This window comes from Erpetoichthys calabaricus, chromosome 2, assembly GCF_900747795.2.
Source record: "Erpetoichthys calabaricus chromosome 2, fErpCal1.3, whole genome shotgun sequence".
Taxonomy (NCBI): Eukaryota; Metazoa; Chordata; class Cladistia; order Polypteriformes; family Polypteridae; genus Erpetoichthys; species Erpetoichthys calabaricus.
The window spans coordinates 109,181,812-109,208,727 of NC_041395.2; the positions used below are offsets into that span (position 1 = coordinate 109,181,812).

A 26,916-nucleotide genomic window follows, 5' to 3' on the forward strand; every position below is an offset into this window, starting at 1 on the left:
TCCACTAAAATGGTGTTTTGTTGCATTTTTAAAGATGTTTGAGGTGAAAAGCACGGAATATTGCTCCACAAGGATTGTTCTGCTTCTCTGCCCTTCAACATAACCTCAACTTCCACAGTTCATTCAATGTGGCTCCATGCACTCTCTTGTTTCTCATGCATTGCCTGCCTGAAGAGAAATACTACTATCTTGCATGTTCTAAGACAACTTAAAATCTAGATTAAATATGGTGTGTTAAAAATAAACTTTCAAAACGTTCATTTTAACTGCAACTTGTGTTTGTTTACTTCTCTTTATGTAAAAAAGTATGATTTGCAGTTGAAACCATGTAAAACCTTTAGGTTAAGTTCAAAATGAATATAATACAGTATTCAGGTACATCCATCCATCCATTTTCCAACCCGCTGAATCCGAACACAGGGTCACGGGGGTCTGCTGGAGCCAATCCCAGCCAACACAGGGCACAAGGCAGGAAACAATCCCGGGCAGGGTGCCAACCCACCGCAGTATTCAGGTACATTGTTTCTTTAAAATGTTTTGGTTATACTGTAATTTACAAACAAACAATTTCCAAAGTTAATTACTTTTTGTAATACATCATATTTCAAAATGCTGTAGTATATAACCTTGTGTACAATAATTTAATTGTCAGCCTAATTACACTTGGTTTCATACAAACTGGGTATTCTCATGTATGACTGATTATCTTAACTGTACAGTATAAAGGGGAGCACAGTAGTGTAGGGGGTCTATGCATCCCAGATCCAGTTAGTGTTTGAATTCCCTGCCTAGGCATTGTTGGTGAGGAGTTTGCATGTTCTCTTTGTGTCATTGTGAAGCATTCCTCTGGACACTCTAGTTTTCCTTTCACATACTCAAAAATATGCATATTTTGTTAACTGGTAATTCAAACTGGCTCTTATGTTGTTGTTGTGTGTTTGTGAATGGTCCCTGCAATAGACTGGTGCTCCAGAACAGTTTCCAACCCAGGACAGACTCTGGTCCCCCAACTGAAGTGCATTAGGTAGTTCTGAAGAGGAGATAAGATTAGAAGTTAACTAAATTTATTCTGAAGTGTATTAATAGAAGCTAAGGGACCCCCAGACTATACATATACACACTTTAAACAAAACATCCATCCATTATCCAACCCGCTATATCTTAACTACAGGGTCACGTGGGTCTGCTGGAGCCAATCCCAGCCAACACAGGGCACCAGCCCACTGCAGGGCGCGCACACACACACACACACACACACACACACACAGCAAGCACACACTAGGGACAATTTAGAATCGCCAATGCACCTAACCTGCATGTCTTTGGACTGTGGGAGGAAACCCACGCAGACATGGGGAGAACATGCAAACTCCACACAGAGAGGACCCGGGAAACGAACCTGGGTTAAACAAAACATTTTTATGTAAATCTGTAACTTTAAAATGGGCTCTTTGCATGCCCAGTAATTATGAGCAGATGAGAGCATAACCTGATTTTCTGGTAGACTTTTATGCCTGCATATGTCAATTCTTTTTAGATTGTAGGCTCTGTTTCCTGTCCAGAAGTCTTCCTCAGCGACATCTGGAAAGAGACATCTTGAAGGCCCGTGCCAAGGAGCTGGAGGAAGAGAACCGATGGCTACAGCTGCAGCTCAGAAAAATGGAGATCATTGAGCAGGATGACGCCAACATGGGACATCAAGCCAGAGATTCAGAGTGCACCCATCAGCGAATGGTAGAAAAATGTGAGGTGAGCAGATAAGCAGGTTGGTGCCATTGAGTTATTTTCTAATGAGCAGCTAGATGCACATCTCACACATATACTTGAGTCTGTCCACATTGCACTGTTATTTAAACACTCAGGTTTTACTTTTAGTAGTCAATTTTAACAAAATACAAACTTGTGAATTAGCAAAGGATAAATGGCTAGTCTGTCAACAATTCTGCCTCAGAGATCCACTGTCTCTTTGTATCATGTCCATTTCCTTTAAACTGTGTGAGCCTTTTCCAGGAAGTCCATTTTTTTCCCACCCCAAAGATGTGCATTTTGAGTTAGCTGCGTGTTATGTTAGGGTACTTAGCGTTAGTGCTGGTGCATGTGGTGTGTGTCTTTGAATGGAGTGGCACCCCATTAAACATTGGTTTCTGCCTTAGCACCATGTGCACACCCTGCAGTTCTACACTGCAGAAGGTGAACTAAGAAGACGGAACAGTGATTTACAGCTAGTTTTGTAATCTAGCTTTTAGTGTACCATGTGCATGTATACAGTTTGTTTTTTGTATGTTTTCAAAATCCATTAAAGAAATAGCTTAATCCAGTTCAGGTTAATGGGAGCTGGAGTTTAATTCAGCGGAGTGGGATATTTTATTAAGTTGTGAGTGGATTGAGCCCAAACCCAAAATATGCTAAGGTAACCAAGAATTAATAAGTGGTCTAATGTAACAATAAGGAAATAAGAAGGTAAAGAAGGGAGCTGGTGAATAAAACAATGACAAAAAGATAGGATCATATAATAAAATTAGTCATTAAGCCCGTTACATGGGCTTGAACAGTAATGGGCGCTTGAACAGTAGTCCATAAACATTAGTAGGAACAGTCTATATTAAATGGCAAGGGACCGTTTACCTCATTAAATGTTTTCTGTAAAATGCCTGTAATTTTCTCTGACAGTAATACTGGCTTTGAAGTCCGTAATATGCGTTTAATTTTCTGTGACAACAGTGGGCAATCAGCAGATTCTCCCCAGCAACTGATGTAATGTGCGCGAAAATAAATCTACTTTTACTTTACACTTTACCGGGCCAAGCTTCTTAATCGCAAATCTAATATCCTCAGAGTGAACACTTGCACAACAATGGGGAAGCTGGTCTCCGCATCTCAGTACCCGATTGGATTTTTCGTGTTTTCTGTTTTAGGTCTTACCTCATTTACCGAAATCCGATTGGATCTGCCGCGCAATATTTTATAGGTCCCGCTCTCTCTGTCTTGTGTGATGCGTCAGGCAGCCTTTGAAGCATCTGCTTTGAAGCATCGCTCCATGCCCCGTGCACGCACACTTCACCAGAAGACAAGGACACATGGACACACACAGGGATTTTATTAAAGAGGATTATGCCTCCCAAGGCTGAACAGTAAATCTCCAACTTCCTGGTACGGTGATTGTCCCCACCTTTCTACTGTATTTTAATTGCTTGCTCCATTTACCCTTTTTTTTCTTTATTTTGCCCCTTTACTTCTAACCAGGTAAGCTCCTGTCTCCAGCTTCCTTTGCTCGAGATCAAAAGGCCTATTTGAAGTCTCTGAGGTGGTTCTTTTAAGTAAGTTTCCTGGTCCTCTTCTTATGTCACGGGAGCTCCAGGGTACTCCTAAGGCCAATTAGGTAAAGCACCACCTAGCAGGATTAGCCAACCCAGGAGATCTGTGACCATATTTATCAAGTGCTTCAGGAAAATGGTCCTAACAGCCTCAAAAATCTCAGAGTGACGCAAATTTAGTCTTACTCTTAGGAGGAGAAGGAGTTAATAGCATTTTAAGTTTTCCTAATTTAGAAAACTACTCTTAACCAGGATTTAGGAGAGCTTGTGAGATGTCCTAACTTGTTAGAAGCTGCCAGAAGATGGCATTCAGTCAGAGATTGGCACATACATTATGGCAAAGGCAGAAACTTTGGACAAAATGAACTTGTAAAATGATATTGATTTGACAGTGATAGAATAATATTCTCAAAAAATCTTGTACATCACGTGATTGCTCAATCCACGTGGAGTACCAAGTGTTGTCTGTCGAGATTAAAGTGCTGGTACATTTACACTTTTTGGCCAGGAGGAAAATGCAGCTTTGCAATAGCAATGATTTGCACATGTCAATCACCAAATGTTTCTTGAACTTTGCACCAAACTTTGAATGCACTTACAATGCACAGTGAGGTAACACACAAATGTATATACTGTATTTCCCTACCATTCCATGTGAGGTAACATTAAAGCAAGCTGCATTCATGCAAAATATTGATTTTCCTGCTTGGTGTGATTGGCATGAACATTCATTTGTGAATGCGACAGTGTGGGTCGGCTCCATGCTCCCACTCCATTCTGGGAGCCTCTTGAACCCAACACCATTGATAACATAACCAGATGAGCTGGCAGAAGAGGTCAAAGCACACACAAAGATGGGATGGTGAAAACATGAACAGTACTTTTAATAAAAGACACTTAAAAAAGTGTCCAAAAATAAATAATGCGGTGCTTCAAAAATGTTCAATAAATAAATAATCCATAAAAAGGTGAACAATATGGAGGCTAAAATCCAATAAATAAACATTCCTTTAAAAACTGATGTTAAAATCCGAATAGTCTTTAAAAAAAAAAAAAAAACATGAACCCCAATGCTTCTCCTTCTTCCTTGGCATCCCCTCCCCTTATCCTGTCCAGATCTTGCAGAAGGAGAAGACGCTCACCGACAAGTGCAGGTAATCTTCATAATGGGGCTCCGTTCCCTGCCAACCTTCCTTCGGCGTGTGCAGGGCAACCCGTTGATCCCCACATGCCTCTCTCTCCACTCACCTTTGGCTCTTGCGGAGAGATGCCGTCAATCGGGCTGCTCCTACTTCCGGGAAAGCGCTCAGTAGAGGCGCCCCCTTCACAGCCTCCAGCTCCCACAGAATGTGATTCTTCTAAAAGCACAACTGTTGATTATTCATTGTTAACTAAGCATACCTGATATTGGGTTTTACTCTCATTTGGTGTGTATGCCTCAGTCTTTCTATCTCTGTGCTTGTTACACTATTATTCTTGATGTTACGAAGTGGCCCAGTTCAATGCATGTCTAGAGAACTTCATAAGAATGGCATAAACCTTTATTTTTATATAATCATGCCCCCTTGAATACTATTATTATTATTATTACCTGTGTGGTGAAGTTATAGCATTAGTATCAGAAAATTGCAAAACTTCATCATAAGTGCTACTTTGTGGCTTCAGGTGCTATAAAATGGTGATGTCATTAATTCCAAAATGTGAACTCCTACTATTCATTGGGAGTAATTAGTTCTCATGTCCTGCTCTAGGGTGTGACAAATTTTTAGTTTAGTCAGAGTTTTAATGCACTTCCTAGGAGTAATTCTGAGAAGCTTGATAAATATGGACTCCCAGCACTCACTTAAAGGTCCAGGCCAATCCCAGGTTACCTTTCCTTTATATGCAGTGGCATATAAAAATTGCTTCTTGTACCTTCACCCAGCTATTGCTTTGTGCTCCGGAGAGTAACTAACTGAGCTCTGGTCAGTCACTGAGTTGAGGCACAGCACCCTCGTTCACCTTGAACCACTTTATTTATATTGCATCAGGAGTCCCTATTGCATTTTTTCTTTAATCAAATGTATTGAAAAGTGATCTCTACAGTACTCAGGAAATTTCTTCAAAGAAATACATTTTTTAAGTTCACTAGATCTTTAGAGTGATTTATTGAAATTGGTTTTGGAAAGGTCATTTGTAAGGCAACAGCATTAACCACTGCACCACAACATTCCTTCACCTAACTGTAGTAGTAGCAGATGACTTTATTTTTTAATGATCTATAAAGTTCGCACCCTAAAGATAATGATGTTGATATCACTTTATATAAATATATTGTCTGGCTAAATGATGAAAAATATCAGACACTAAAGTCAGAAAATATTAATGCAGACAACAAGGGTGTTGTTTACAATGATTTACTTTCATTCTTTTAGTGTAGCAACCATCAAATGTCTCCCAGGAACAATTCATACAAACTAGACCACCACTTCTTGGTGTTTGTTTACAAAATAAACTGAGCTGAAATCAATTTAACATACTCTGTAGTCAAATCTTTTGAGACTTAAGTGTACAAATTTTGTGACTCTCATTACTTTGGTGTAAGTCTTTTTGCTTTGCCTCTTTCCATATTTTACATGCTTAATTTTAATGTTAGTTAGGCTGTTCTGACTATAATCTACAGGCTTCCAAGGCTTGTTGTGAATATCATTATGAGTTTTTGTACTGTGCCACTTGATGTGATGTCGTTTTTTGCAGATCATCCATGTTGCTTGTTTGTGTGAAGGTTACACTGCCAGTCGTGATGTGGTCACTCTTGTCAAATCCATTCTTTTCTACAGGTGAGGTTTTGATTGTGGTTATTTATACTTTTCTGAGTACTGATGTTAAGTCACTAAGCTGCAATAATAATGAAATGCTAAAACAAATTGACACCAGAATCCTTTAAGCATGAGCACAGTGTTACTTTTGATGCAATTTGGGTGTTTTTCTTGTGGATGAGGCACTTATGGGGTCAGTGGATAAACATAAGGATACCTCTAGCTACTGCCCCAGCTTCTAGTGTCAAAGACCATCCAATCAATCAATGAATCAATAAATTAATCCATCTTATTTTGTTTCAGCACTTGATAGATGTTTCATAACTTCCAAGCAGAATGTCTTCACTGCCAGACCCTAAAGCTTTAGAGGTCATACATGGCTGGCATATTGGCACAGTGAATAATACTGTTGACTTCCCATTTTAGGGACCAAGGTTTTGATCCCCAGTCTCTCCTCTTGATTTTCCCTTAGTACCTAGTGTTCCTCATACATAGTAGAGATTAGGCACATTTATTTAGTTTTCCTGATACAAGTAGGTGTATCCTATGATAGACTATTGACTTCTGCCTTGTGTCTGATGCTTTCAGAACAGGCTCTAGCTCTTTATAGTCTTGTATGGGGTTAAAAAGTGTTCAGAAAATGAAAGGAGGGGTGTGACCCTGAAACAGAACAAATGTCTTTTGGGCAGCATGGGGTGTGCAGTGGTTGGTTGGTTGTCTCAGAGCTCCGGAGTCCTAGATTTCATTGTGTGTTGTCGTTATCTTCTTTCTGGCACTCAAGCATTGCCGAGAGACCCCCAAAACATGGCTGTTAGGTAAACTGATGGCAACTCAAATTAGATCCATATGACAGAGGGCAAAGGTGCTCTGTGACGGACTACTTTCCCATCCAGAATTGACTCCTGCACTGTGTTAAATGCTGCTAGAAGGCACTGCGGCCTATTCAAACTTGAACTACTATAACCAAGCTGGATCACAGATAATTTCAGGTTACCTTTTAAACAAATAATTTTTGAGAAAAACCGAATTCATAATTTCATGGTAATGTCCATGTTTAACTAATAACACCTGCTTATCATGATGCCGGAGAGTGACAATGTATTGCATGTTGGTCAGTCTTGATAGTTAGAATTTTGCTGTATCTGTACATGCGACAGTAAATCAGAAGTTTAATTTGAATGGGTGCAACTTCTCTTTTCCAGTACTGTTCCTAAAGTACCTTGAGGCATCAACATTAAACTCTTTCTTCATTTCCCATTAACTGCACAAAAATGTTTAAACAAATGATTTTCAGCTTTAAAACTCAGTTGTAACAATTACATTAAAATATGACAGTATTAAATGTGTTCATCTTTTATTAAATCTAAGGCAATTTCTTTTACTGTTTACTTCTAATGCTAGTTAATAATGAAGAATTTTTTTTGATTTTTGCCTTACCTTTTTCAGACAGATTGTGTTTCCATTATTTGAATGCCAAATTAGACACCTCAGTTCTCTTTTGTACTCTTACTATAGTATCATTGAGAAAATGTGGGATGGAAGATTTAAAACCCATTTGAACAGTTGTTCATTCTTGTTTCCCTCAAACAGGAAGAATCCCCTTCACTTTCATTTTTTCACTGATGAGGTGGCCCGGGGGGTCCTTGGGACTATCTTCCACTCATGGATGATTCCTTCTGTTGAAGTCAGTTTCTATGGCACTAATGATCTGAAGGTAAAATGTAATGAGGGAAATGGTTAAAAGTTTTGACATGCAGGTGTTCAAGTTTTCTATAGTGTTTCCTCCAGGGCCTGTCCTTATTATATGATGGTTTTTCCTGGATACATGTGTTTCATGAACATCCTTTTTTATGCATTGCCTAAATAATACACTGACACTACAAGAGTCTATTGTTATATAGAATCCCAATATACACATTACATTTATTACTAAGTTTTCATTTTCTGGACATGCACCATGAAGCAAATGCCAGTCACTGGTTTTATACTGGTTTGTTCACAACTCACCAACTAAGGTTATCTCCATTCAATGTGTTTGAAAATTGGCATCCTTGTAAAATATAGCATGACAAAATTTAGATCTTGATAGCATTAAACTATAACAGGGATCATCAAACAGATTTGACCTGGGGACAAACTCTTGCAGAGCAAACACTCTGTGGTTCAGACTTCTTCATAAAAAAGAAATCCCTTCCAAGCATACAGATGTACATGCACTTGGATGCTCTCATCACATCCCATACTGTACAAGGTGTCTATGCAAGATAAGGAATGGGGCGATTTCAGCACAGCATTTATAAGGGATGATATGATCATCATGGTTGTGGATTTCTGAACTGCAGGAAATAAAATCAAAGAGAAGTATTCTAATTATGAAATTATCTTCTTAGTTAACATAATTTTTCTAAACTTTCAGCTTCTTCATCTGAATAATTTAATTAATCTTAATTTTAATTAATTAATTAATCTTCTGCTTAATATTTTAAAATATTTGAGAATTCTGATAAACTGCCTTCGCTGTGTGGCATTGTGACTCCTGAGCTGACTGCTGTTACACACTGCTGCAGTCCCCCATTCACTCAAATTCTTACACCTTGCTGCCTCATGATGTAGTGAATTCAGTTCTGTTTTCTTATCTGTTTTTTGAAGATTTTTTTTCCATCTCTGCAATCATCTGTGTCTTGTACTTCCCTCATTTTTACTTTGGTTTGGTGGTTAAGTTAGGACAGTGGGGGATGGTCATGGACTGGATTCTACTGGCATAATTTGCTTATATAGGTGCCTGGAGGATGCAACATGGACCACTCACGCCATCACTCTAACTTTCACTCCTTTGTGGCCCTTTACAATTTGGGACCTGACAACACTCTGGACAGAGTGGGTGGTGCACTGGGAAATGCCCTGGTAGTCCCGATAGTCGGTCTGTCCCTGGTCTAAAGTAACATCAGTGAGAAATTCAGAGGCAGTGGGTAAATGTGCTGCAAGAAAGTATACACTACAGAAATACAATGTTGTGATAATGTTCTTTGGAAACGATGCAGTTTTCATACAGATTCTAAAGGAACTTCTAGTTAAGTATATGTGGAATATGCGGTGACACAAAATTTGAGCATGTGTGATCATGGAATGTCCCTGTCAGGGACATTTATATTCTATGCAGCCAAAATGAAAATCAGTTTTTATCTTATAAGTACTTTTACTTTATTTTGTAATATGTTTTATATTACAAACTCAATCATATAACATGACTTAAAGTTTTCTTATGAAAAGGTTAATTGCATATTCTGAACCGACACCTTTTGTATGTAATGGTTCAAAATACTGTACTTTAAAATTTATTTCTCAATAAATGCATTTCTCTGTTAATTTCTGAATGTAGTTATTGGGGGTTTTAGCCACGGAGAATTAAGTTACAGCGCTATATTATTTTTTTGAAATGCATTTAACAAAATTAAGAATTATTTACTGTGATGCCATTTTATTTACCTATTAGCACTGCCATTTTGCAGCATCATCATGACGTGACTGTCTGTTGGTAGGGGCATGAATTCAGAGACTGTACGTTGTTATGACACTCGTGTGATGGAATAAAAGACTGCATCAAAGCATCTACCCCATCCTAGATTGCTGGATAAACCCTAACAGTTCATTTGCAAAGGTTCTAAAAGAATTCCTGGTTTCTCATCTTTGCTTCTGTTTTTGACAATGATGTCTGCCTAATGTTTTGGTTGCCATTCTTGAAAGTCCTTCTGGAAACCACGTCTCTGTCCTGATCCTCTTGTTATATTTTTTGTGCTATTGAACTGTCATCTTCCTGCAGCCATGGCAGTACAATAGTCGGGTATGGGTGTGTGTTACAGTGTTGAACCCTGTGATGGACTGGCACCCCATAAATGAGTTGTATGATATACAGTATTAATAAGGGGGATGAGACAGAGTATAGGAATCAGGAGAACTTTGTTTGTGCAGAAAGAATTGTCTGCATCTTAACAACAGCAAAATCAAGAAACTGGTCATTGACTTTCACAACACCAAAGAGCATCTCCGCCCAGCAGTGACGTGCGGTGAGGTTCATGGCTGGTGAGGCACTGACTCCTTCAGAGTGAGATTTACAAATATATGAACCCACAATAGTACCTTGTTCACTATTCAACTGGCGGCATGCACATTGACTACTGGTTATGTTTCATATCTCATCAGCATTCTTTATACACACATCAGTAAGGTTCATATTTGGCTAAGAAAGAACGTTACATTTATAGCGGCAAGAGAGAGAGCGGAGAGACCGCATTTGCTCTGCACCCTCCATGTGTTCTACACTTGCCGTTGCAATTCCACAATTCATACTCATTCAATACAAATTAAATGATTGAGTAGTGTACCAAAAAAATGGATTTCAATTTTGACTTTAATTGAAATATTTAGTTTTTAAAAGCTTTTAATTCTGATACTTTAATCAATTTTAATACAGTATGTTCAACAAAAGGATAACAAGAAAAACATAATATTTTATTTAAAGTCAAAATTTAGTTTTTAAATATTGGATAGTTTTTTTCTTAGTCTGAACCCATTTTTTATAAAATTGAAAACCGTTTATGGTCTTACCTGTATTTGTAAATGAAATCTATGTGCCAGTCCTTCTCCACGAAAACCTCCATCAATTTCTTGTAAAAGTCCTCCTTATTTTCCTTTAGTTTTAAAAATCTTAATCTTCCATTTTGGCAGTCAGTCAGAACAAAAAATAAAAATAAATGGACCGCTGCAGTGCACTTTGACTTTCTGATATCGCTAACTTATTGGCGCCTCTGCATAGAAGAGCAGCAGCAATGAGTACCTGCATGCATCAACCCCATGTGTGAGGAAGAGCACTGTTGGAGGTGAGGTGAGGCTCGTCACTGCCTCACCTCGCGTTTTCCTCCTGTATTTGAACAGGAAATGCTCCAATTCAGCGATTTTGACTATAAAAATGATCAAAGTTATTGGAATCATACAGAAACAAACTTATATCAGAGACCAGTGGACAAATTTATTTTATCATTATTAGTTTTTTTTACTTTTCATGGGACAGGTGAGGGCCTCCCCAGACCGCACGTCCCTGCCGCCCATTCACTATTCAGGGAGTGGAGTGGAGGTGGTAAACTGCTAGTAAGTATTTAGTGGTCCACTTCAATGACAAACTGGACTCTTCTGGTAACACAGAAGAACTATATATGAAAAGACTTTTTTCCTTAGGAAAATGCACTCCTTTAATGGGCAGTGACATCCTTTACATCTTCTACAATTCTGGGAACATCACTTCAAGAGAAGGCTACCGAATTAATAAGCTAATTAAAAGGGTAGTCATAGTTATGGGATGCATTCTTGACCTGCTGGAGAGGAGAGAATGAAGGCAAAACTAATGGCCAATATGAGCAATGCTGTGCATCTTCTGTCTGACACACTTACATTAAGTGTTTCAGTCAATGAATTATCCAGCAGAAATGTGTCAAACACTGCTGGTATTCTTTTTTTCCCTATCTCAATAAACCTTTATTCACTGTGGCTGCTCGTTTTATCTTTGGTCAAGTCAGATGCTTTCTTTCTTTTTAGTATTTCTGGCATGTATTTGTTTTTGATACTTATATTTATTTATTCATTTATTAAGCTTCTGTAAAAAGCTAAATTTCACTCTTGTGACAAATAAAGTGTTATCTATATTGATTAATGTATCATCAAAAGACGATTTGGTTGTCTGTGGGCATTTTTTCAGTGATGCTATTAGTGCTTTCATATTGTTGATGAAGTTTGCCCTGTTGTGACTACTGTATGTTACTTTGAGTTTTCAATCTCTGTATAAATTACAAAATAATGAATAACATGTTTGTTTCTTCATTTGCAGCTTAATGTATCACAGACTCCTAGCATAATATATTCCCAGATGACAGGACTCAAAAAGCTGATCCTAACCAAAATGCTGCCTGTTGAACTCTCAAAAGTCATTGTCCTTGACATGGACATTATCTTCGCCAGTGATATTGCAGAATTGTGGGCTATTTTCACAAAATTCACAAGTATGTGCAGGTGTCCTGTGTGCCTAAAACACCTTGCATCTGTCATCCAACAGCACCTTTTCATTTGGTTTGTCTCCATACTTAGATGAGCAGGCTATTGGTTTGGCAAAGGATGGGAATGAATGGCACCTGAGTAACATTTCTGTGAACTCTACGGAGTGGTCACCTTCTGAACAGAGATTTAATACTGGTAAGCAGATTCACAATGTTCATCGTAGTCATATGTGCTATATACAATGAACTATCAAGAGTAAAGGAAACGTGGAGTAAAATTATGAAATGGGAAGGGACATAATACACATTCTGTCAGAGAACTCAAAATTAAACATTGTACAATTCATCCTGAAAAATCACAGTAAATATTTTTGTGGGAAATGTTTTAATATTCAAAATTATATTAGGTATATTAAATCAAAATGTATAGATAATGTCCATTCTCAAACCTTTAAAATTAAATTCACGGTTGCAGGGGGCTAAAGCCTATCCTGGAAGCACTGCACAAAAAGCAGGAAGCAACCATATGCAGGATACTAGTCCATCACTGGTGCACACATCTATACTCATGAGGGCTGATTCAGAACCCCCAGTCAACTTAACTAGCACATCTATGGGGTTGTACAAAATAAAGCTGAGTCTTCACACAAAGGTAGAATGCATAGACTCCACAAAGACAGTGATTGGGTAAGGAATTTATACTCAGGGAAATCAGGACTGTGAGACAGTAGCACTAACCTCTGCACTTCAGTTCTGCAGATTTATCTACTATACAGTATGTATACAGATGTCTTTCATATTAAAATGTTTGATTATATTGTGCCAGAGGGTTGACTGATGATTATAAATTTGTCCTGTATGGTTGTATACATGAGAATGCCTTTCAAATGATTGGTTCCTTACTCCAAGTTGAATTCTGCCTGTGTGCCATGCTGGTAGTTTAGACTCCAGCTCCCTGTGACCCTAAAATTCAATTGAGCGGGTTCTGAAACTAAAATGAGTAATGGTTTTACAGTTATGCAGTTTATTCAAAACACATTTCTCAGTGTGTATGTTTTAAGAGAAGTAAATGACTTAAAACAATGTTTGCATGGTGTAACACTCTGGTGCATTCAGTGACTACGTAAAATGATATGAAAGTTGGATGAATTAACTAAAAAAATGTGAAATGCTTCAAGAGACAGTTATTTGTTTATTAAATATTTTTGTAAGGATAAGTCACATTAAAAAATAACAGTGATAATGGAAAGCAATTATATGTCTCAGCAGACTACATTAAACGTACTTTATGAAAGACATTTACAATTATCATGTAGTTAAAAATGTAAGCTAGACCGGCTTGTGGTGGCTCAATAGCTTCCATACACAGCACATTTCAATTCAAACGATGTAAAATTGACATTCTGATGTGTGTTAGTGGTGAAGGGTTTGTGATAAACTGTTGTTCAAGTTTGTTACACATTTTTGAAAGTATACCCAATAGAGTTTTACCCAATAATTATCTAAAGAAAAACAACTATTAATACAAAATGACTAATACTAGCGTAAAATCACAATCAATATTTCCCATTGAAAGGAGAAAAGCAACTGAAATGAGTTCCCCATCTAGCTATCATTATTAGTTAAAACCTAGGAACCTGGAAAGGAACTGATTTATTGTATAATGGGAGTGTCAAAGGTGAAAATTATCTTAAAGATTTTAATTCCAGAGTGAAGACACTTGACCCTAATTCTGTCTGTTGTATATTATACCACTAAATAACTTTTTCATCTCATGCAATCTGTAATTCTGCCCTGTCCTCACTATTTGCAGAACAATAAGACTCTATGTGCACTATAGAAACTGTATACTGCAGTGGTCCTTGTTGATTGTATCTGATTTTCTGCCCAAAGATTAACATTCCTTTTTAAACCCATCCTGTGTTTATATCACTTAGGGGAGCTGCACCTTTCCTGTGTAATTATTTAGTTCAAACAATATTTAGCTGCAGGTTGATAGTGTCTGTTCTTTACAATAATAATCTCTAGATAACATCAGTTCAGTCACTTCAGTATTATACCGCATATACTTAAATAATTCTTCTGCTTTTCCTTTTATGTCCAGAGAAATGTTTTTTTGTTAACTCTTATGGTTAACTTACCTAAAGCAGCAGAGGCATGATGCTGCCTGTATGAGCTGCTTGCACACCCTTTCAGTTACAGTGGACCCTTGACTTACGAACTCAATTCGTTCGCGAGGGCTGGTTGTAACTCAAGTTGGTTGTAAGTCAAGACTATTTTTCCCATAAGAAATAATGGAAATACCCATAATGCGTTCCGAACCTCCCACAGCAACACTTACTTAACCTTTTCATAATAAAAAAGGGTTGTATAATGTGCATAATTTACCAAAACACCAATAATTTTTCTAATGTACTAACCAAAAAGTTATAAAAAGTACCTAGCCTACCAGAAACAAAAATTTCATACTGTACTCACCATTTAATTTGACATCTTTGGGCTGCAGGAAGGGAGGAGGAGGAGAATGAAATGGAAGGTGGTTATTGTTTGGAAGGAGCCTCCTTATACAAATCTTTTCTTTGTAAAATTGTCGAGATGGTGGATTTCGCCATGCTGTACATATTAGCGAGATCGGTCACACGAACACCACTCTCATATTTCCGCACAATTTCCTTCTTCGTTTTGATTGTGATTGCTTTCTTTACCTTCGTTACCTTCTCTTCCTTCCTTAGCAATTATCGAAAAAAATTATATAAATCACTGCACTGACCGAAATTACGTCCACAAACACATGTATCTGGGCTCCGACTGACGCTTACGAATGCGCTCGGCTGTTTGTTTACAATCGCGCAAGCGGATACACATGACCACATTCAGGTTGTAACGCAAGATATTGGTCGTAAAACAAAACAAAAATTTTGGTCGTAAATCAAGTTGTTCGCATGTCAGGCCGGTCGTATATCAAGGGTCGACTGTATATTGTACTTGGGATCAGAGCAGTTGGCAGACGAATAAAAAAAAGAGTAAAATATACAAAATATACAAGCTGTTGTAACTGTTGTCAAGGTAAAATTGAAATAGTAAACTTATTCGTTGTTGAAGCTGCTCAGAATATTTCTGTTTTAAAATAGGGGAGTTCTTTGAATCACCAGTACTTTTCAATGGGAGATTTAGAAATTTCAACACTTTGTACAGTTTGATCTGTTTGAGACATTTCAAAGTAAATTGAACTGTCTCAACAAATTTCTTTGAAGAATAAGTGTGCAAAACTTTGACAAAACTGTTCCACAGGTTCCTGAGATGTTTCTTGCTGATAGACAGACATGGCTACTGCAATAGGTGCTTTTTGCATTACATGTGAATCCACCTAAAAAAAAATCAGTAAATAAAAAATAAACCCTGCCTGACTGTTCAGGATGTCTTCTCATGGGTTAGTCCCTAAATGACTAGGAAGAATGTCTTTCCCACTTTCTATCTAAAATATCACAATCATGCCCCACTTTTCTTTTACTGTTGTCTTAACCAAACTCCTTAGCTACACTACCTTTCTGCACCACACAACACCAAAGACAAGACTGCTTTGGCTGGGAGTGCTTGTTAAATTCCCATGGGATTTACTTAAAGGGCAATGACTATGCAAGTTATTTCTGTTCTCTAAGTAGTCTTCCACAAACACCAAAGGGGCTATTGTCCTAGTTGCTCCTGCAACCACTATGCCTTTGAGCTCTTATAGCTCAAAGAATAAAACCATTTAATTATTTTTGGGTTACCATTCCTTTTTAGTGTTTCTCTGTTGCCAACTAAATCCAGATGTTTTCTTGCTAATTCCCTGTCGCAGTTTTCGTTGCTCTAGAGTATTTGATTCTTGGTCACCCCAGGCAGAGACAGGGTTTACTGCCTTTGGTGGTTCCAACTGACTTACACTGACACATATTTTCTATTAATTGGGTTCTTCCATAAATAGATAACCTATAGTGGCCCAAACTTTACTATGTGTCACTTATGTCTTTGACAGGCCCTTTTTAAGATTTTTTTAGCTTTAACAAATAGCCCTCTCGAAGATGAATAACATGCTTTGCAGACCCTTATATAACCAAGAGAAGTTTTGTGTAGTGATAGAATGCGTTGAGTGTATTAATCTTTAGGGGGTTCTGTGTGCTGGAATCGATCACATCGTTTGTATTATGCAGTCATCACCTTACAATGGTGATTTCTTTAAAATTGTTATTGTTGATTTGCATTACTATAAAAGGAGTTATAAAATAGCTAAATAACAATTGTTTGATGTATGCATTCAATTCATGTCTTTATATGTGGTGAGTAAGTGGATGTTCTTTACAATCACTGGACATTAGCTGAAGCCAAGCATCTGTTGAATTGCAGTGATGGAGGTTCAGCTTTCACTAGTCTTTCGTTGTTTCTTTTTTCTGTTGCTGTAGGAATCACTTTGTTACTGTTGGACAGACTGAGGGAGATTGACTGGAAGCACACATGGAGACTGACTGCAGAGAGGGAGCAGATTAACTTGAAATCGTTGTTGCTGGCTGATCAGGTAGGCACTGTCCTAAAGACAGTAGCCTTGAATTTTTCTTAAGATTAATATTGGTAATGGCTCTGAAGTGTTTTCTGACAGGACTTTCTTCAAATGAAATTGATTTCAGAGGTTAGGGGAGGCATTGATGCAACAAAGTGCTTGGAGCCTGGTTCATTTCTGTCCGAGTTGCCTTATAGTTTGCATGTTCACCTTGCATTCCCTTAACCACCATCTAGGAACTTGAATTTCCTTCCACCTTTCAAACACTGCTGAGTGGATTGATGAAACTAAACTTTTCCAATGTTAATGAGTGTAGGCATATGCATGCCCTGTGATGGGTTGTTATTTAGTCTACAGTTGGTTCTGGCCTTGTGTCCATTTACTTCAAGAATTAATTCCAACTGGGGAAGAACCACATGAGCCTACACTTTCCCAAATATTAGCATACACATACAGATCAATGATTACACACACATACACACCAACACACTCACAGGCATAAATACAAAGACAGACATGCAAAAATGAGTACATACACATACATTTGTGCATCCACTTATACAGTACACCATCATACACAAACAGTCACACATGTATGTGCACACATTCACAGCCAGACACATAAAGACATAAACATGTATTATTTACACACATGCTCAGCTGCACATCTATGACACCCTTGAGGAAATTCTTATTGATTTTTTTAGACTGAATAAGCTTTACAGAAAATGAAAGTTGAAAACAAGTGCTTAAAGTCACATGTCCACCCACACAATGACTCACTGTGGCCTGTGTTCTCACCAGAGATGGAAAAAGTACTGTCAAAACATCTACTCAAGTAGAAATATTATTATATGGACAATTTTAGCTAAATAAAAAGTATCTGACATTATGGAAACTACACAAGTAAAAAAGTGGGTTGGCAAAAATTACTCAAATAAAAAGAATAACTTTAGGGAAAATATTACCAAAATTAGCAAATATCCTCAACTATCCATGCACTGGAAAGCATAAGTAGAATATACATAGTAATAAATAGATTTAATTTATCACAAGGCATATTAATGACACACACACACTTACTGTATATATTGTGGTGAAGGGCTAGGGCCCTTCCCTGGCCGGAATGCCCCTATAATAGAAGGTACATGGGGGAGAGCATATCCAGACCATTACCTCCCCCGGAGCGCTAGAGGGCAGGCCCCCACTGGAGAACTGCTGAGCCCTTGTTTGCAACACTTCCACCACACCCGGAAGTGCTGCCAGAAGTAGGTCAACAAGCACTTCAAGGACCTTCTAGTGCCTTATATAAGGAGCCAGCAGCCTCTATACCAAGATCCAGAGTCTGGAGGAAGTGGACAAAGCTTGAGAGAGGAGTGGAAATGGAAGGAAAAGAGAGAGAGAGAGAGAGAGAGAGAGAGAGAGAGAGAGAGAGAGAGAGAATGTGAACCGTGCACTTTGGACCTCTGTACTGTGCTCAGGGGAGTGAAGAAAAGTGTATTGTGTGCTGCACTTGTGTCTCTGCTTGTCTGTGTCAGGTTAGGGTGGCTGTATGTGCCCTGGTGGTCCACAATATTTATATATATATATATATATATATATATATATATATATATATATATATATATATATATATATATATATATATATATATATATATATATATATATATATAATACTAGCCAACCCGCGGCGTAACATACGCAGCATAATTATGTATTGATGGGTGAACACTTGCTGAACGACACAGTTGTCCAAATGGGGTGGGTTTGTGGATACCACTGTGAGTGAATGAAAAGATGGACCTCTGGAGAAAGCAACATACAATTGTCCGTGACTGAAAGCGGGATCGTCTGTGACGATGGAGGCCACGCTGGTGAAAGTTACTTTGTCGGTAGGGATAAGTTTCAGCACTTGTTCATTAAGGTGTAGCGAGTCTTCGTTGTTGACGCTTAATATAGCTTGCGTACTGAGTTGTTCCGGAGTCACAGTTGAGAAACACTTTTTTAATGTCTTTTAAGCACAGGGAAAAAAATTAACATGTGAAACATCCGTAATGTAATAAGCCACCAAGAAAAGTAACATTGCAACAATGCACACTACGATCCGATCGCTGTAAACAGAAGTGAAAACAAAATCGAGGCCGATGCATTCTTTAACTGCCTTGTAGCGCAATGGTAGTGCTGCTGTTTTGCAGTAAGGAGACTGTGGAAGATTTTGGGATTGCTTCCCGGTTTCTCCCTGTGTGGATAGCGCTTTGAATACTGAAAACACCGGTATATCAATGTAATGAAGTATTATTATTCTTATGCGTCCAGCGCTCTCTCTCTCCCGTGCCTGTATGCGTATGTGTGTCGCTCGCTCTCTCTCGCTGTACGTGTTCCTGCAGGCATACCAGTAAGTGAATGAAAAGTTGGAACTCTGGAGAGAGCAACATACAACTGTCCGTGACTGAAAACTGGTTTTGGCAGATACATCCACATCTTTTTGAAAGTTTGGCCCTGTGCCTTATCAATTGTCATCGCAAAGGCAAATCTAACAGGAAATTGTCTTCGTGTTAAAGTAAAAGGCAAATTACCCGCGACAAACTGTTTTACACGCTGCATACCAACCCGCGGCGTAGTATACGCCGCAAAAATTACGCCGCTTTTTTAATGTTTTTTAAGCAGAGAGAAAAAATGAACATTTGCAAAATCCGTAACGCCGCTTTCAGTAAGTACAATGCACACGCGTTTAATTTGTCAGCCACATTTTGCTAGCAGTCTTTTCTGGTTTGGGCTGCTTTTGCAGTGTTACCGCTTGTGCATATTAAATCTTGAAATCCTTCGCGTAACTAATTAACTAACTAACACACACCCAGCTTGTGAGAAAAAAATGTGCCCGTTCTTTCATCATTTTGTTGCAGCCTATCAAAGACTTGCTGATCATGTTTTCTAGACTCAATATACAGTGGAACCTCGGTTCACAACCATAATTCGTTCCAAACCTCTGGTCGTAAACCGATTTGGTCGTGAACCGAAGCAATTTCCCCCATAGGATTGCATGTAAATACAATGAATCCATTCCAGACCATACGAACTGTATGAAAATATATTTTTTTAAAGATTTTTAAGCACAAATATAGTTAATTATTACACCACAGAATGCACAGTGTAATAGTAAAAACATTGAATAACACTGACATAAACACCCAGGCTCCCTGCTCAGCTGCATGGCATGTGCAGTGCATGCGCAGGCTCTCTCTCTCTCAGCAGCACGCGAGCCCCCTCCCCCTCTCTCAGCAGCACGCGAGCCTCCCCAGCCCCCCCTCTCCCTCTCTCTCTCAGCAGCACGCGAGCCCCCTCCCTCTCTCTCTCTCTCTCTCTCAGCAGCACGCGAGCCCCCACCCCCTCTGTCTCTCTGCTTCGGGCATTTCTCCCCTGTGAAGTGTGTGAGCGAGTGAGGAGAGAGAGAGAGAGAGAGAGAGCAAGCCAGTACGTTACAGTGAGCGAGAGCAGGCTCCAAGGCAATGTGTTCCTGTGGTATAGCGGGTCCATAGCTCCCCTTCAAAAGGCCATTTTTAATCAGGCGACTGACAGTAGTGGAGTCAGGCACAGAGAAGGTCAGCTGCAGAGAGAGCGTCTCGACTGTTGCAGGGCCTGAAGCAGGTGAGACGCTAATGAAAAAGAGGCACAGGGCTTATTGGTTTTTAAAGACTGCTTCCTTCATTGTGTTTTAACTTCAGTTTTAAAGGATTGCGCGGCTCTCTCTTGCGCTGCCTGTGTGTGCCTCTGTCTCTCTCTGGCGTTGCCTCTGTGTGTGTGTGTGTGTGCGTGCCCCTCTGTCTCTCTGGCGCTGCCTGTGTGTGCGCGGCTCTCTCTATCGCGCTGCCTGTGTGTGCCTCTGTCTCTCTCTGGCGCTGCCTCTGTGTGAACCAAGGTTCCACTGAGGTTGACTAATGAAAAGTCAACGTGGCTCAGAGCTGCAAGTGTACTGTGGCACAGACAAACAGAAATGACGGCATGTTTCCCTTGGCGTCGCGTCCGAGTTGGTGGCCGTGGCTCTGTGATTCTTTTGTCATATCCAATGGTCTAAGAGTTGGTGGGCGTGGCTCCTTCCTGCGTGCGCCATTGGCGTCTTACTTGTCGGCGGTTTAGTGAATCCACGCCCCTTCCGGCGTGCTTTCCATGGTCGGCTACTTGTCTTCTGGCTTAGTGAATTATAATATATATATATATATATATTATATATATATATATATATATATATATATATATACTAGCTGTCCCCCACGGCTCAGCCCACATAGTAGTGAAACAGGACAAATTTTAAAAATCAATTTAAAAAAAAAAATGTAATTTTGGCCAAGCAGAAGGTAGGTACGCTCCCACGTCAAACGTTGGCGCTGTATCTGATCGTGTTCAGCTCTGATGGGAGAGCATCCCCCACATGAGGAGAAAAGCATGTGGCTGTGATATCTCTGGCAATCAGCAGCTACCCTCTACAACACATGTAGCTCTGATCTCTCTCTCTCAAAAACGTCAGCTGTTACTCCTTAACAATCTGTAGGTGATAATGTCTATTGAATAAACAGGTATGGCTGAAACTTAGCTCGATGACAGAAGTCGGAAAATCAACCGGAAAGTTCAAGCAAATTACAGAAAACAACCAGATCTAAATCCGTTAAGTAATTCTCACGTGAAAAGCAGACAGACATAAAGCGGACAGCCATACAGACAGAACACGCTTGGACTACGAAATTTTTAAAACCGTTTCTTAGCAAGCACCTATGAGCCAAGGGTAACTTACATTCCAAATTTCAAGTCCCAAGTCCTCATGGTTCGGTAGATTTCATGATGAGTGAGTCAGTGGTATTTGGCTTTATATATATATATAAAATATATATATATATATATATATATCCATCCATCCATTTTCCAACCCGCTGAATCCGAACACAGGGTCACGGGGGTCTGCTGGAGCCAATCCCAGCCAACACAGGGCACAAGGCAGGAACCAATCCCGGGCAGCGTGCCAACCCACCGCAGGACATTTATATTATATATATATATATATATATAAATATATATATATATATATATATATATATATATATATATATATATATATATATATATATATATATATATATATTATAGATATAGATATAGATATAGATAGATAGATGATTAAAGTCCAAAAAAGATTAAAATGGCTTGATTAAACATACACCTTGTACAATTTATATCTTTTTTGAACAGGTAAGTGTTGTTTTAATATTTCAGAACTGGTACAATGGGTGTTAGCTCCTTACCACCTTGTAAACTGAAATATGAAGATGCAGAAAGTGAATTGAAGGATGGATGGCTTTGGAGGTTTGTAACGGTTACATCTCTGATTTTAGAAGTGTTTTTGGTGATTTTCTGTTTATAGGAAAATTTTAATGCTGTACTCAAGGAGATGACAATACTGGTTTTCCCACTCCCTTGTTCCTGGAATGTTCAACTCTTTGGCCACATGGAAGAGTGTTATATAGAAACTTCACATCTGAAGGTACCAAATGCTTGTCTGATCAAGTAACATTGCAACAGAATATATCATACTGATTATTAACTCTGATATTTCATTTTGAAATTCTCCTTTATGTCTAATGCTGCCAGCACTAGTGGTCATAATTATAGAGCTGTATACCTACAGTAATATACATACAGTAATAGCCAGATGTTAGCTTGAATGATGCTATCTTTTTACTTAGAAGGATTACATACTGCTTACTCATTATACTATTTGTTATGCATTAAAAAATTGCAGACTGCACGTTGGATAAGTGATTAACCTTTTAACTCACCAATCTAGGGATACATGTAGTGTGGGTGCATGTGTGCATTAGCTTTTTGATTAATTTTCTGGCTACACTAAGCTCAAGCACAATTATATCAACCTACCATCTTTAAAAGATATTTATCAGGGATTAAGAGTGACCAAAAGGAGGGTGAGTTACAGATACAATACACCTACATTAATTTTCCAAGTGACCTATAAATTTCCATATTTTTTTTGTTTATACATTGATAACATTCAAGCACAGTAATTATTGAAAATGTGGAGCAGCAATGCAGGTACATGAGGGTATGAATTACAAAAAAAATACAAAATGATATAAGTACACAACAGTGTTAGATCGGTACTAAATTTATGACTTTGGTATCGATAACAGCTTACAGAATTTAATACTGTTCCCAAAACAGTATTGAAGCAAATAACGGATAATTCTTCACCTCCTCTGTCTCACAGTGATCTCCCTGCTCCTCTGAAAAACTGTGTACCTCCCTGCCTTGTCACACTCCATCAATACCATGAGGTGTTGAGTTTCTCCTTGGAGTATCCAGTGAGGTTATATAAATATATACCAGTGGTATCCAACTCTGACCCTGGAGAGCCACAGTAGTGGCAAGTTTTCCTTCCTGCCGCCTTCTTAATCAGTAACCAATTTCTGCTGTTAAAAATGGACTTTTTTCCCTTTATATGATTGCCCTTGTTATTTAACAGTCCTCGGAAATTGCTTCTTTTATCCTTAAATGGCAGCCAAATAAAATCAACATGTGAAGTGAGCCAACAGATGACCAGCTAAGTTGGGGGTCTCAAAGTAAACTCCAACCAATTTCACTGAAACCATTTACTTAACTAGAAGGTGACTCTTGTTAAATTAACTCAATATTTAATTCCATGGCTTGCTGGTGCTCACATTCAACCACAGCAGAAAGCACCATCAAAATGTTTTACAGACCAAAGCAGATCTACTGTACATTACTGAGGCCATCACCTTTCTTTATTTTCAGATATTGTATCATGGACACAAGTTAGCTGGTTATGTGTTGGCTCATTTTGTGTCTCATTATTGTTTGGTTGCTATTTAACAAATAAAAGAAGCTATAGGGTTTGAGACTTAAATAAGCAAGTCAATTAAAAAGAAGTTATTTAGCAAAAACAGGTCACTAATTAAGAAAATGGTTACAATGAAAACCTGCAGTCACTGAGGTCCTCCAGGATCAGTGTAGGGCACCCTTGATATATATGATCAATGAGTGGTTTTCCCTATGGATGAAATGAGCTAGATGTAATACCATTGAGATAGTGCTAATAAGTGAGTCAGCATGAGGTACATAAAACCTACCATTTACTTCTGGTAATAAAATTAATGAAACACCGGTACTGTAAAAAATGTTTTTCTGTACTTTTTCCATATAATTATATAGCAAAACACTAGTACACAGAATTCCATAATCCCCCCTATGTCTTGATAATCAAATTTGTGAGACATTTGTGGTGCTACATCAAAAATAGGATTATCAGGATCTGAAAAAATAAATGTTTAACAAAGAAGCACCAGAACACCTAAAAGGCCTTGTTTCAAAGCTACATTTTAAGTGACAATCTGCGATTATGAGTGTGATGTGTTAGTCAGACCGAGACTACTCATTCTGTAATGCTTCCCTAGGGCTGGGAGCCTAGAATAACTTCTGCTTCACTCTTTCATTTTGTTATGGCTGCCACCTGTGGATAGGGATTACTAATATAAATCATCTGGCAGCTAGTGTGCAATTTTAAAGATTTATCATTCACATTCAAAGTTCTCAGAGGGACATGGTTTTCATAATGCTTCATAGTTCATGATGAATAGATGCAATCTAATTGCATTTTTATTGTCTTCCCATAACCTGCCAGGCAATACGTTGGGATTCTATCAAAAAACTTGCAGTCAGGGACAAGCATATTGAGTTTTTCCAGAAATTGTATGTGACATTTTTGGAGTATGATGGCAACCTTCTCCGGAGAGAGCTGTTTGGATGTCCTGTGAATCCAGAGAGAGTAGAGGTGAGTGAGCAATAGAAAAATAAAAAAGTAAATTTGTGTATTTTGGTTAAAAACCTTCCAATTTCCGTCATTCTCCCCTTCTTTAGTTCAGTTAGGTTTAATACAATGGACAGAAGACACTGGTTCCTGTACTTTTTCTGCTTCCGAGGTTGATTTGCATTATTCGATGGCTACTTAACTCTTAATACATTACACTAATTCACATATATATTTTTGCACTTACAGCACTATCATATGAACCTAGGTTGACAAGAGATAAGACCATTCACTCTTTTAAGCTAATTTGGTTAGCTAGTATCTAAGAAGTCCCAAAATTTCATCCAGATATCATTAATAGTTTTCTGGGTCTCCATTGAAGCTACATAGCTGTTTAGTGTGGTTGTGGTCAGCAAGATCCTTTGAGTAAACTTGTGGGTGCGGCCTTGAATAAACTTAACTGTCAGATTATGTGCCTTGTTTACAGTGACACAGTAAGTCAGAGGCTGGGGTTGAACTGGCCATGTTGTGGTTTAAAATTCAGTGTCCTGTACACTTCACCACACTGCACCACAGCTAGGCTTTACAATGGCCTTAAACAGAGAAAACAGTGTGCAAATCTGTAAGTGTATGCAATGACTGGATTTAGCCCAAGATTAAAGGGTTTCCCATATCATAGACTCAGGTATCTGAGCATGCTTTGCTGATCATTGTGTGTTAGGTTGTATCTATTGACAGCTACAAATGTTTTGTATTCATGATATCATTGTGGAAAATGGCACCTGGACCATTTGACAAAGATGAAGATGAACTTACTGATTTTTGATGACCAAATTTGATAGAAAATGGTCCATTCCATCCTGAGTAAAGGTATGGGAAGTATTGTAAGTTTTATTCAAAAGGAGGCAACATCAGCTTGTCATGAGATGAGAAAAATCATCAAAGAAGCAAAAAAGGGGATTAAATGTGCTGGACAGTGCAATCCCTGAAGTCTGAATGGATGCATGTTAATTGGAGATGCAGATAGCTCTAGATACATGATAACAGAATTTGGAAAAGCTCTCAGTAATATAATACAGGAAAACAGCCAAGAAGCATGTTTAAGAAAACACAGACTCACGTCTCAATGAAAGACTCCTGCCTGATCAGTATACTCTTTACCTAGCAAGCAAACAAAAGTGGGAGGGTTCCCACAGACAGACAAAGTCCTCTTGAAAGCATATTTCTTACATCTCTTCCTATCAAAGGAGGACTATGAATCTTTCAGGACCAAGTTTTGATTCATTTACCATTTTTGCACAAAATTTATTTTGACTTTTTTTTTTTTTTTCTTTTCTCGACATCATCATTTCACTACACCCGTACATTTTTTGCCATATTCCTAGGGTGCTGCCATTTTGTGTGTGGTTTTTCATGTTAAAGACGGTGATTCCTGTTGCTAGTCATGCATTTGTTGACAATTTCTGGCATTTTGCTACAATAAAGGATGATAGCACACTCAGCATGACGTCCAAACTTCCATCCATCCATTATCCAACCCGCTATATTCTAACACAGGGTCAAGGGGGTATAGGGTCAAGGGGGTATGCTGGAGCCAATCCCAGCCAACACAGGGTGCAAGGCAGGAACAAACCCCGGGCAGGACGCCAGCCCACCACAGGGCACACACACACACCAATCACACACAAGGGACAATTTAGGATCACCAATGCATCTAACCTGCATGTCTTTGGACTGTGGGAGGAAACCGGAGCACTCAGAGGAAACCCATGCAGACACGGGGAGAACATGCAAACTCCACGCAGGGAGGACCTGGGAAGCGATCCCAGGTCTCCTTACTGCGAGGCAACAGCGCTACCACTGCACCACCGTGCTGCCCTCATCCAAACTTTAAAACTAATAAAAGAAGGACTTAAAATAAACAAATACATTATTCCAAAAAACTCTGTTGCAAAGTGGTGGTTTTAAACTTGGCTTACTTATGAGTTTTGGGTTAACATTTCTTCATATTCAAATCTTGGTAACATCTGACTATTCTTGCACCTAGGGCATGCTCACACCATGACCACTTCAAAATTAAGTCATTATAATGAAAGGACTAAGTCGCTGTTGCTCTGCAGCTTTCAGGCCCAGTGCTTTGTTTCGCTGGGAAATATTCATCATTTGATCTGTTGCAATGATTTCATAACACACAGTTAGTGACAGCTCATGGCCTATGGGCCCCTGGGGGCTTCTTAGAACATCATAATGTAAATCTTTCTGTTTGGTTAATTTAAGACTCACATGAAGTCATTTCCAACTAGCTTTACTTATGGTTCCAAGTAACATGTAAATGTACAATACTGTACACATTGACATAGCATTTATTTATAAGATATGGGTGTTATGCTAGGATC

General features: G+C 38.7%; 1 protein-coding gene across 2 annotated transcripts in view; it reads left to right on the forward strand.

Annotated features, from left to right (window-relative positions):
• Window positions 1-26,916, forward strand: part of large2 (LARGE xylosyl- and glucuronyltransferase 2) — a 70,875-nt gene that overhangs the window by 4,206 nt on the left and 39,753 nt on the right. For both annotated transcript variants that reach the window (XM_051922709.1, XM_028794344.2), the window contains exons 3-10: window positions 1,538-1,749; window positions 6,051-6,133; window positions 7,703-7,826; window positions 11,991-12,162; window positions 12,248-12,352; window positions 16,596-16,708; window positions 22,103-22,222; window positions 24,395-24,544. In XM_051922709.1, the coding sequence (XP_051778669.1) occupies window positions 1,538-1,749; window positions 6,051-6,133; window positions 7,703-7,826; window positions 11,991-12,162; window positions 12,248-12,352; window positions 16,596-16,708; window positions 22,103-22,222; window positions 24,395-24,544 (1,079 nt within the window). The remainder of the gene's footprint in view (window positions 1-1,537; window positions 1,750-6,050; window positions 6,134-7,702; window positions 7,827-11,990; window positions 12,163-12,247; window positions 12,353-16,595; window positions 16,709-22,102; window positions 22,223-24,394; window positions 24,545-26,916) is intronic.